The sequence below is a fragment of the Thalassophryne amazonica genome, chromosome 13, assembly GCF_902500255.1.
Source record: "Thalassophryne amazonica chromosome 13, fThaAma1.1, whole genome shotgun sequence".
In the NCBI taxonomy this organism is placed as follows: domain Eukaryota; kingdom Metazoa; phylum Chordata; class Actinopteri; order Batrachoidiformes; family Batrachoididae; genus Thalassophryne; species Thalassophryne amazonica.
The window spans coordinates 99,504,210-99,517,457 of NC_047115.1; the positions used below are offsets into that span (position 1 = coordinate 99,504,210).

At 44.0% G+C, this 13,248-nt stretch overlaps 1 protein-coding gene across 1 annotated transcript in view; it reads right to left on the reverse strand.

The window, feature by feature from the left end:
• vps8 (VPS8 subunit of CORVET complex) overlaps positions 1–13,248 on the reverse strand; it is a 371,669-nt gene that overhangs the window by 276,969 nt on the left and 81,452 nt on the right. The window contains exon 8 of the mRNA XM_034184542.1: positions 11,729–11,815. Coding sequence (XP_034040433.1) covers positions 11,729–11,815 — 87 coding nt within the window. The remainder of the gene's footprint in view (positions 1–11,728; positions 11,816–13,248) is intronic.

Below are 13,248 nucleotides of genomic sequence, written 5' to 3' on the forward strand. Positions count from 1 at the left end.
GGTACAGCCACGCAGTTATTCACGTCAGAGCCAATGATGTCAGAATGAAGCACTCTGAGGTGACAAAATGGGCATAGAGAGGACTTGTAATCTTGACAGAAAGATGTGTCTGCATCAATTAATAGTCTCTGGTCCCCTCCCCTCTCGGGGTAATGATGAGGCATTTAGCAGGCAGATATCATTAAATAGGTGGCTGGCGCAATTTTGTAGACAGTAGGGCCTTCGTTTTATTGATAACTGGCCTTTGTTTTGGGGCCGCCATCGCTTGCTGATGCAGGACGGCCTTCATCATAGTGGGGAAGGTGCCGCCATCTTGTCTGGGAACATAGATGGAGCTCGACAGGGAGGGTAACATTAGGACTTTACAGCAGGCCACGGAGCATGAGATTAGAGACCCTGCAAGGCTGACGAATGTGGATCTGGAATCCATTAACTTAGCAGTGAAATTAGTGCAGAAAATACACTCTGGTGATAGTGCAGTTTATGTGCCAGGGAGGGAAATTCGTCCAGTTGAGACTGTGACCTGTTTCCGCAGACCATGGGCGCAATTTGGTGGGGGATGGGGGGACATGTCCCCCCCACCTTTTCAACCAGGGGGGACAGAATATGGTATGTCTCACCACCTTCTGACATACAGTGAGAAAAATAAGTATTTGAACACCCTGTGGTTTTGCAAGTTCTCCCACTTAGAAATCATGGAGGGGTCTGAAATTTTCATCTTAGGTGCATGTCCACTGTGAGAGACAATCTAAAAAAAGAAAAATCTGGAAATCACAATGTATGATTTTTTAATAATTTGTCTGTTACTGCTGCAAATAAGTATTTGTTCACCTACCAACCAGCAAGAATTCTGTCTCTCACAGACCTGTTAATTTTTCTTTAAGAAACCCTCTTATTCTGCACTCTTTACCTGTATTAATTGCACCTGTTTGAACTTGTTACCTGTATAAAAGACACCTGTTCACACACTCAACCAATCACACTCCAACCTGTCCACCATAGCCAAGACCAAAGAGCTGTCTAAGGACACCAGGGACAAAACTGTAGACCTGCACAAGGCTGGGATGGACTACAGGACAACAGGCAAGCAGCTTGGTAGAAGACAACTGTTATGATTATTTATTAGAAAGTGGAAGAAACACAAGATGACTGTCAATCTCCCTCGGTCTGGGATTCCATGCAAGATCTCACTTTGTGGGGTAAGGATGATTCTGAAAAAGCTCAGAACTACACAGGAGGACCTGGTCAATGACCTGAAGAGAGCTGGAACCACAGTCACAAAGATTACATTAGTAACACATGATGCTGTCATGGTTTAAAATCCTGCAGGGCAGCAAGGTCCCCCTGCTCACGCCAGCACATGTCCAGGCCCGTTTGAAGTTCACCAGTGACCATCTGGATGATCCAGAGGAGGCATGGGAGAAGGTCGTGTGGTCAGATGAGACCAGAATAGAGCTTTTTGGAAACAACTCCACTTACCATGTTTAGAGGATGAGAACAACCCCAAGAAAACCATCCCGAGAAAAACATCCGAGAAATTGCGGAAGAGGTGGAATTCAGCACTTTTTCGGCACATTCCACTGTGGCAGAAGATTTGGCCATGAAAAGAGTTGCAGCTAAATTCATGCCAATGGCTTCGGCACGAAGCTGCCGACGGAGCAAAAGCGCCACTGTGTTGAAGTCTCACAGGACATGCTGTGACATGCTCACCTCTTCCACAATTTCTCGGATAGTCACACGACTGAAAAGCCACCGAAAGCTGTCTGAATCTTCCGAATGGTGGAAGAGGTGGGCATCATTTTTCGGAGTCCAGCATGTTTAGAGAATGAAAACAACCCCAAGAAAACATGGGGGTAGAAACATCATACTCTGAGGGTGCTCTTCTGCAAAGGGGACAGGACGACTGCACCGTATTGAAGGGAAGATGGATGGGGTCATGTATTGCGAGATATTGGCAAACAACCTCCTTCCCTCAGTAAGAGCATTGAAGATGGGTCATGGCTGGGTCTTCCAGCATGACAATGACCCCAAACACACAGCCAGGGCAACTAAGGAGGGGCTCCGTAAGAAGCATTTCAAGGTCCTGGAGACAACTGCAAACAAAGGCTACTGTACCAAATATTAACACTGATTTTCACAGGTGTTCAAATAGTTATTTGCAGCAGTAACATACAAATAAATTATTTAAAAAATCATACATAGTGATTTCCGGATTTTTTTTTTAGATTATGTCTCTCACAGTGGACATGCACCTAAGATGAAAATTTCAGACCCCTCCATGATTTCTAAGTCGGAGAACTTGCAAAAGCATAGGGTGTTCAAATATTTATTTTACTCACTGTATATGTGTGTACTTGAAACATGCTATGTCAGTCTTATGTGCAAACCATGTTAGAATAGTATCTTTGTTTCTGCAAGTTTGTATTTTTAGCAGCATTGACTTGTTTCCAACACCTGTTTCTTGATCGTCACATTCGGAATTTTCTGGGACTGCATTTGCCCAGATATGAAACCAAAAATAGTTGCCTCTATGGACTAGTGTCTTCACATAAGTATCAATGGACCATATGCTAATTTACTAAATTCTGAAAGTTAGAAAAGGAAATCAGAAAAAGCTATCTGGGACCTCAGAAAGCCCATCCGCAATTATTGCTTGATCTCCAAAATCAGTCTATGCAAGTGAAATTATGTTCAGTATGAGTGTTGTCATTAGTGCCATTTCAAAAATTAAATTCATGATAAGTAATTTATCCTAAACTTATGATCTGTTGTTTTTTTCAAACTTATGCAAAAACAAATCTTGACAAAACAAATACAGTATGCGATAGTTAGTAATTATTAAGAGCCTGTTCTTTCATATTTATGAATACATTTTACCACATTGCAGTTGTTTTTTTTAATGAAAACTCAACTTATCATTCTTTTTGAGTTCTACACATGTGGTGATACCTTATTTACACCGGGATGTTAATAAAATCAATGCTGGCTATTCTCAGAATAAAGTACTTATATCCACAGTTTCAAATTGCATAAGTCAAATGGTGTCCACTTTATGGTCTTCTCAAAACATTAAAATTACTGTTCTGGATGCTCAGAATGCATCTGAGCTTATCTAGAAAACACTGGCTTCTGGGGGCCTAAAGTGGCCCCCAGATCCCCGGCCTATGGGCTTCGGCCTTGCGGGCCTCACACTTTGTCCCCCCAATTTCTAGTTCTAAATTGCACCCTTGCTGCAGACGTGTCCATAAAAATCATAGACGGATATGCTTTGCAAGCCTAATACCCATTACTACACTGGATGATGATGAAATTGAGGATGGCCCAGTGGTTGTTCCAGCAATATCAAAGATTTCGTGTCTGCTCCCTACAATGCGCGTGGAATGTCTCAAACTGAAACCTACTTCCAGGCATCTTATATATGCTACTCTGGAACCACCCCTAAATCCAAACAGTCCAACTGTCAACCCCACTGAGGTCCTTAGTCTGGGTCTCAGTAACATAAGATCACTGTCCTCAAAATCACTGATGATTAATGATCTAATTATGGATCATCAGTTAGATATGATTGGGTTATGTGAAACCTGGCTTAAACCTACAGCTGTCCTCCCCTTAAATGAGGCCTGCCCACCGGCGCACACATTTATTTACATCCCTCGTGATGTGAAGCAAGGCAGGGGTGTTGCTCTTATTTATAAATCTAAGTTTAGTTTATTAGCTGTTGGGGGTCACAAATATATTTTTCCTTTGAACATCTGATTCTCCGCTCTGCCTATGATGCTACATATTGCCAAAGTCAGAAGAATAAAAATAAGCCATATTACTTTGTCACTGCATATAGGCCCCCTGGCCCATACTCTGAATTTCAAGATGAATTTGGTTAGTTCATCTCTAACTTGCTGTCAGACTTTTGGCATTACACCCGTTTTGGTGTCTCTTCACTGGCTACCTGTCCCTGTGAGATCAGATTTGAAAGTTCTCCTACTAGCCTATAAAATTATTCACAGACTACCCCCTCCCTACCTTGCTGAACTAAATAAACCCTACATACCGGCCCTGGCTTTGCGTTCTCGGGGTGCAGGACTACTTTGTGTCCGTAGGGTGAATAAGAAGTCTGCAGGTCACAGAGCTTTCTCTTATCGTGCCCCTGTTCTGTGGAATGATCTCCCTGCATCAATAAAACAGTCAGATTCTGTGAAGATGTTCAAGTCCAGACTTAAAGGAAAAGAAAACCCACTGATAATTTATGACAGGGTTGGTAGATTATGATATTGATGTTGTGTGCTGGGGGGTTTGGCTGGACATTTGGGTGTTCTTTTCTTTTCTTTGCTCTCCAGGTGGTATGCAAACTGATTTATTGTCTGTGGAGAAGGTGCTGGCAGAAGAGTCCTTCACCCTCATCAACGTGATGTGCAGCACCTGTGGATGGTGCTCACGTGCAACCTTAAAGACTTTCAGCTGAAGCAGATAATGAGATGGCATTCTGCATTTAAGCCATGTGTGATTCAAGCAGAATTGCCGGGAACTCGACCTTGTGATGTTCGTTTGTGAGACGCTGAGGACCGCGCCTGGGTTTGACACATCGTGCCTGTGAAGGAGGACGCGTGAGGGACACATGCTGTCAGCACACATCAGAGGTGATTTGATCGTCTGAATAATTGTTAACAGTAATTTGGTATTTTGTTATGCAGTATATGTGAATATTGATGAGAATTGTGCTGCTCGCTTCTCACGGCCGTGGCGTGCGGACTGATGATCCTCCACCTGTTGTGAGAAGCTGCTCATTTACATAAAGCTTAAATTCAGACCTGAATGTGTTGCTGATAGTGTGTGCCTTTGAAGGATATTAGTTGTAGCTGCTGACTTACCTCACCTTTTCTATCCTTCGCAGAGTCGGTTTGTCGTGTCCACCTGGGGGGTGTTTGGCGGTGAACGTGGGTCCAGAAGCGCCGGGCTTCGATCCTTTTGGGCGCTGGAGAGCGTGCCGTCCTTCACTCCGCCAGACAGACGCATTTTACGTTTGTACACTTTGTATTGCACAGAAGGGGGAAAATAAATTGTTTTGTTATTGGAACCGCTTTCTGGTTGTTTTGGCGCTGGGTTCCGTCAGACGCAGGTCCGCTCCTCAACCCGCGTCGACACATAACAATTGAGAGCCCATATGAAAAGTTGTAGGCATGTTAAAGTTAAGACCGTTTTGGTTTGGCTGGTATAAAGCCACCAGCAGGTGGCCATGTTGGCTGGTACAACACTGATGTGTGACATCACATGGACATGGAGGTTCACAACTTGCCAGTGTCGCCCTTCAGTGTACAAGGGGCAAAGCACGTAAGCGGCAATTAACATCCCGGATCCACATATCGGTATCGGGTTCTGATACTGACATAATTCGCGGATCGGAATTTCCCAATCCAACTGGTGGGATTTTCCTATACTGGTGAGAAACCTGCGAAGCCTCTGTCATGCTACCTGCTCTATTTACTGCTGAGCAGTGGGGGGGGGGGGGGGGGGGGGGTCTGTGCCGCAGAGCTTGGTTTTTCCAAAAAATTAACTGAATTGTTACTGAAAACCAGCGGTTTCACAGCCGCAGCGCTCTAAGCGAGTTCAGTTCATTTATTGGAAAATCCATGCTCTGTGGCACAGACTATTTGAACCTGAGAGCCGGGTGGAAATTCACCCGTTGTGGAAATTCAATCGTTAGTTTATAGCATAGTCTATTTTCCCAGCTGTATTTTATCAATGGGTTTTCTTTCTCTTTAAGACTCACTTATTTTCCCTTTCGTATGACTAGCATACTGGTATAGTATGTTTCTATGCTTTTTACTCTTTTAATTCATTTTATTAGTAAACAGAGCGTGCCGCGGCCTCAACTTTATCTAAATTCTGGGTCTTTTAGTGAAGCTTAGGGCTCGTGGCTGGTGATCATCTTAGTATTTCTTCTGTTTTTCTTGTTGCTTAATGCTGACAAATTATATTGTATTTCTTGTCTTTCTGATGCCTGATCCTGTTTTTTTTTCTCTGTTTGAGGTGCAGCTCCATCCAGAGATGGGTGTGGTGTCTGTTTCTGTAACCCTCCTGTCCTGTGCACCGACATGGACTCACAAAATTTCCTATATATTCGTTTTGTAAATTGTGTCAGTTGCATGGCCCAATCAGAGGGTCACCCCTTTGAGTCTGGTCTGCTTGAGGTTTCTTCCTCAAATCATCAGAGGGTGTTTTTCCTTACCACTTCCTTACCACATATCTGTGCCTCCCTCTCCGACACATATCTGTGCCTCCCTCCCCGACACGCTACACACCCTGCAGTTCGCATACAGAGCAAACACGTTGACAGAGGACGCCATTGCTCTGGCAGTTCACACCTCCCTCAGCCATCTGGAGAAGGGGAATACATATGTGAGAATGCTCTTCATTGATTACAGCTCAGCATTCAACACCATAATCCCCTCCAACCTGGTCACCAAGCTCACTGCCCTAGGACTGGAGAAGTCCATATGCTGCTGGATCTTGGACTTCCTCACTAACAGACCACAGGTGGTGAGAATCTGTCCTCCACACTTGTCCTCAGCACCCTAACCCTAACCTTACCTTTAACCATAACTCATCTCAGTTTTTACTATTTATTATTACCTGTGCAATAACCTGCTACACAACTGTGCAATATGTCATGTGCAATAATACTATGTGCAATATGAACAATACTACAACCTGTGAATACTACAACCTGACTACTGCTGACAATTATTATTATTATTATTATTATTTTACATATGCTTATATTTTCGGTATTTATATTGCATGCTATTAGTACTTCCTGCAAGTTTGAACAGTCCTTCTCATCCTAAGCATTTCATTGCACTGTTGACTCTGTGTTAACCTGCATATGATCAATAAATTATCTTGTATCTTGTATCACTGTTGCCTGTGTGTCAATCAATCAATCAATCAATCAACATTTATTTATAAAGCACTTTACAGCAGCCAGTTGGTGTCCAAAGTGCTTTACAGTAAAAACACAGATTCACAAAAATAAAAGTAAAACACACATACAACAAAGTAAAAACAGAACAAGTCACCTCCTCAGGAGGTGTTAAAAACCAGTTTAAATAAATAAGTCTTTAACTTTAAAAAGCGCTCGGTCAGGAATAGTACATAAGTCAAGAGGTAGCTTATTCCACAGTCTGGGTTCAGCTACTTCAAAAACACCATCACCCCAGAGTTTGTATTTTGACATCAGAAAATCTAAATAAAAACTCAGCCACATGGGGTGTGCAGCCAGTACATTCTGAGTGCCGGTCCCAAGCCCGGATAAATGAGGAGGGTTGTGTCAGGAAGGGCATCCGGCGTAAAACAAGCCAACCGAACTATGCAGACTCAGAATCGAATTCCCATACCGGATCGGTCGCGGCCCGGGTTAACAACGTCCGCCACGTTGCTATTGCCCAACAGGGTGCCGGTGGAAATTGGGCTACTGCCGGGCGAAGACGACGAAGAAGAGGAGGAAAACGTTGCCACGAACAGCGGGAGAAGAAGAAAACTAGAAGGGTGGAAATGAGAGTGTGGACTTTGAATGTTGGTAGTATGACTGGAAAAGGGAGAGAGCTGGCTGATATGATGGAGAGGAGAAAGGTAGACATATTGTGTGTGCAAGAGACCAAGTGGAAGGGAAGTAAGAGCAGGAGCATCGGCGGTGGGTACAAGTTGTTGTACCATGGTGAGGACAGGAAGAGAAATGGTGTTGGGGTCGTTTTAAAGGAAGAGTATGTTAAAAGTGTGTTGGAGGTTAAGCGAGTGTCTGACAGGGTGATGAGTGTGAAGTTGGAAATTGAAGGGGTGATGATGAATATCATCAGTGCATATGCCCCACAGGTTGGTTGTGAGATGAAGGAGAAAGAAGATTTCTGGAGTGTGTTAGATGAGGTGGTGGAGAGTGTGCCCAAGCATGAAAGAGTGGTGATAGGAGCAGACTTCAATGGGCATGTTGGTGAAGGGAACAGAGGTGATGAGGAAGTAATGGGTAGATATGGTATCAAGGATAGGAATGGGGAAGGACAGATGGTAGTTGATTTTGCAAAAAGGATGGAAATGGCTGTGGTGAATACCTACTTTAAGAAAAGGGAGGAGCACAGGGTAACATATAAGAGTGGAGGAAGGTGCACACAGGTGCACTACATTCTTTATAGGAGATGCAAGCTAAAAGAAATCACAGACTGTAAGGTGGTAGCAGGAGAGAGTGTCACTAGACAGCACAGGATGGTTGTTTGTAGGATGACTTTAGAGGTAAAGAAGAAGAAGAGAGTGAGAGCTCAACAAAGGATCAGATGGTGGAAGCTGAAGGAGGAAGATTGTTGTGTGAAATTTAGCGAGCAGGTGAGAGAAGCACTGGTTGGAGGGTAAGCAATTTTGGCCAACTGGAAAAGTACTGCAGATGTGGTGAGGGAGACAGCTAGGACAGTACTGGGTATGACATCTGGACAGTGGAAGGAAGACAAGGAGATTTGGTGGTGGAATGAAGAGGTCCAGGAAAGCATAAGGAGAAAGAGGTTGGCAAAAAAGTTTTGGGATAGTCGGAGAGATGAAGAAAGTAGACAGGAGTACAAGGAGATGCGGCGTAAGGCGAAAAGAGAAGTGGCAAAAGCAAAGGAAAAGGCATATTGCGAGCTGTACAAGAAGTTGAATAGTAAGGAAGGAGAAAAGGACTTGTACCGATTGGCCAGACAAAGGGACAGAGCTGGAAAGGATGTGCAGCAGGTTAGGGTGGTAAAAGATGCACATGGTAATGTGCTGACAAGTGAGGAGTGTGTGCTGAGAAGGTGGAGGGAATATTTTGAAGAGTTGATGAATAAAGAAAATGAGTGAGAGAAAAGGCTGGATGATGTGGTGAGAGTAAATCAGGAAGTACAAGAGATTAGCAAGGAAGAAGTGAGGGCTGCTATGAAAAGGATGAAGAGTGGAAAGGCAGTTGGTCCAGATGACATTCCAGTGGAGGCATGGAAATGTCTAGGAGAGATGGCAGTAGAGTTTCTAACCAGATTGTTTATTGAGAGCATGCCTGAGGAGTGGAGACGAAGTGTGCTGGTTCCTATTTTCAAGAACAAGGGTGATGTGCAGAGCTGTAGTAACTACAGAGGCATAAAGCTGATCAGCCACAGCATGAAGTTATGGGAAAGAGTAGTAGAAGCTAGGCTTAGAAAACAGGTGAAGATCTGTGAGCAGCAATATGGTTTCATGCCGAGAAAGAGCACTACAGATGCAATGTTTGCTCTGAGAATACTGTTGGAAAAGTACAGAGAAGGACAGAAAGAGTTACATTGTGCGTTTGTGGACTTAGAAAAAGCTTATGACAGGGTGCCAAGAGAAGAGTTGTGGTATTGTATGAGGAAGTCTGGAGTGGCAGAGAAGTATGTTAGGGTAGTGCAGGACATGTACAAGAATAGTGTGACAGCGGTGAGATGCGCAGTCGGAATGACAAACTCATTCAAGGTGGAGGTGGGATTACACCAAGGATCAGCTCTGAGTCCTTTCTTGTTTGCAGTGGTGATGGACAGGTTGACGGATGAGATCAGACAGGAGTCCCCATGGACTATGATGTTTGCAGATGACATTGTGATCTGTAGTGAGAGTAGAGAGCAAGTTGAGTCTAGTCTGGAGAAGTGGAGATATGCTTTGGAGAGAAGGGGAATGAAATTCAGTAGAAGCAAGACTGAGTATATGTGTGTGAATGAGAGGGAGCCCAGTGGAATAGTGCAGTTACAAGGAGTAGAAGTGGTGAAAGTAGATGAGTTTAAATATTTGGGGTCAACTGTTCAAAGTAATGGAGAGTGTGGTAGAGAGGTGAAGAACAGAGTGCAGGCAGGGTGGAGTGGGTGGAGAAAGGTGGCAGGAGTGATTTGTGACCGAAGAATATCAGCAAGAGTGAAGGGGAAAGTTTACAAAACAGTAGTCAGACCAGCTATGTTGTATGGTTTAGAGACAGTGGCACTAACAAAAAGACAGGTGGCAGAGCTGAAGATGTTGAGATTCTCTTTGGGAGTGACAAGAATGGACAAGATTAGGAATGAACATATCAGAGGGACAGCTCAGGTGGGATGGTTTGGAGACAAAGTCAGAGAGGCGAGATTGAGGTGGTTTGGACATGTGCAGAGGAGGGACCCAGGGTATATAGGGAGAAGGATGCTGAGGATGGAGCCACCAGGCAGGAGGAGAAGAGGGAGACCAAAGAGGAGGTTCATGGATGTGCTGAGAGAGGACATGCAGGTGGTTGGTGTGACAGAGGAAGATACAGAGGATAGGGTGAGATGGAAACAACTGATCTGCTGTGGCGACCCCTAACAGGAACAGCCGAAAGACAAAGAAGAAGAAGGAAATCTAAATAAAGCTGACCAGACGCCCACAATGTCCTACTGTAAGTGTGCAGAGTTAAAATTTCAGACAGGTAAGGAGGTGCTTTTAAAATCAAACATTAAAATCTTAACATCAATTCTAAACTGGAAGCCAGTGGAGTGAGTAGAGGACAGGTGTAACATGCTCATGTCTGAAAGTGTTTGTTAAAAGATGAGCAGCAGCATTCTGCACCAACTGGAGACGTACAAGAGAAGACTGATTAAGGCCAGAATAAAGTGCATTACAATAAACAAGTCTGGACCTGATGAAAGCATGAATGGCTGTCTCAAGATCACATCTAATGAGGAAGTACTTTACTTTAGCCAGAAGACGATGCTGATCGAACCTCAAACAGCTGTCAAATATCACAAACAAATTCTTGACAGCTGGTTTTACATAATTAGCCAGAGCACCAAAGTTTGGTGGTACCGCATTCAGCATGCCAGAACGTTCAAACAGAAAGATCTCAGTGTTACCATCATTCAGGTATAGGACGTTTTGAGACAGCCACTACTTTACATCACAAATACAATTAAATAATGATAACAAAGCATCACTTCCATTAGTCCTCACAGGCAGATAGATTTGCAGATCATCCGCATAGCAATGAAAGGACGGGTTGTGCTGGGCTATAACTGACCCCAATGGCAAAATGTACAAAGAAAAAAACAATAGGCCCAAGAACAGAACCCTGTGGCACTCCACAACACAGAGGAACAGCCAACGAGGAGAGGTCACCAATCATAACAAAATAACTCCAGGAACAAACAGGTAAATATTACATAACAATACAACCATAACCCCGGACACAGAAGTTGGAACTCTTCAGGGGCAAGACATAACAGACCCTAAGGACCCAAAAGGACACTAAAGACACGACCAATGCCACACACGGTTGAAACGTGAGCCCCTTGGCCCATGTACGTGGCATGAAAAAGGAGGGCAAGACAGGGGAGGAACGCTCATTCACAAACTTACAGACACACCCACAAGCAGGATATGGAAAGACAGGGCCAGACATAGAAGGAGGACAGGGAGACCCATGCACACAAGAGACATGCACTCTCTCTTTGTTCTCTCACACATACACACACAGAGCCAGACACACACATGGCATGGGGAGGTTGACGCATACTCACTCACACATTCCCAGAATGACAAGTGCACATGAAAAGATCATACAGGAGCATAGCTGACAAACAGAGGGCAGACATGACCCAACACCAACTCAGTCCCCATCACAGACAGCCCCACAACAAGCACAAAAGAAAGAGGATGCAACAATGGCATGCACATCAACGCAGAACCCACCATCTGTCTTTAGCACCCAGTGTTGGTGTGCACGTACCTTAACATGCAGTATCGCTGTCCCTGGAGGGTGGGCGTCGGTGATGCTTCTCAAAAGCTTCCCATTGGCTAAATCCCACATAGTAATCTACGGCAGAAGACCCAGACAGACAGTTTAGGATTAGAAGTACCAGGGGCAGACAGAGGGTGTCAAAATGTCTCCGACACAAGAATATTAATCACATTTAATAATTAATAACTGCTCCATTCAAAAGGAAAAAAAAGCATAATAGATCTGATCACATGAGGATTGACTGAGATACTTACCAGTTTCATTTCAGTTTGGGGCTGCCCATTTCTGACTGTTCTAAAGGATGTGGTGACCCTCACATTTACATTAAAAGGTACCGACCCTCACATTTACATTAAAAGGTACCGGCCCTGACATTTTAATTTTCAGATGCTGACCCTGACATTTTCATTTTCAGATACTGACCCTGACATTTTCATTTTCAGATACTGACCCTCACATTTTCATTTTCAGATACTGGCACCTCACATTTTCATTTTCAGATACTGGCCCTGACATTTTCATTTTCAGATACTGGCCCTGACATTTTCATTTTCAGATGCTGGCCCTGACATTTTCATTTTCAGATCCTGGCCCTGACATTTTCATTTTCAGATCCTGGCCCTGACATTTTCATTTTCAGATGCCGGCCCTCACATTTTCATTTTCAGATGCCGGCCCTGACATTTTCATTTTCAGATGCCGGCCCTGACATTTTCATGTTCAGATACCGACCCTGACATTTTCATTTTCAGATGCCGGCCCTGACATTTTCATGTTCAGATACCGACCCTGACATTTTCATTTTCAGATGCCGGCCCTGACATTTTCATGTTCAGATACCGACCCTGACATTTTCATTTTCAGATGCCGGCCCTGACATTTTCATGTTCAGATACCGGCCCTGACATTTTCATTTTCAGATGCCGGCCCTGACATTTTCATGTTCAGATACCGACCCTGACATTTTCATTTTCAGATGCTGGCCCTGACATTTTCATTTTCAGATGCTGGCCCTGACATTTTCATTTTCAGATGCTGGCCCTGACATTTTCATTTTCAGATGCTGGCCCTGACATTTTCATTTTCAGATGCTGGCCCTGACATTTTCATTTTCAGATGCCGGCCCTGACATTTTCATTTTCAGATGCCGGCCCTGACATTTTCATGTTCAGATACCGACCCTGACATTTTCATTTTCAGATGCTGGCCCTGACATTTTCATTTTCAGATGCTGGCCCTGACATTTTCATTTTCAGATGCTGGCCCTGACATTTTCATTTTCAGATACCGACCCTGACATTTTCATGTTCAGATACCGACCCTGACATTTTCATGTTCAGATACCGACCCTGACATTTTCATTTTCAGATGCCGACCCTGACATTTTCATGTTCAGATACCGACCCTGACATTTTCATGTTCAGATACTGACCCTGACATTTTCATTTTCATATGCCGACCCTGAGATTTTCATTTTCATATGCCGACCCTGAGATTTTCATTTTGAG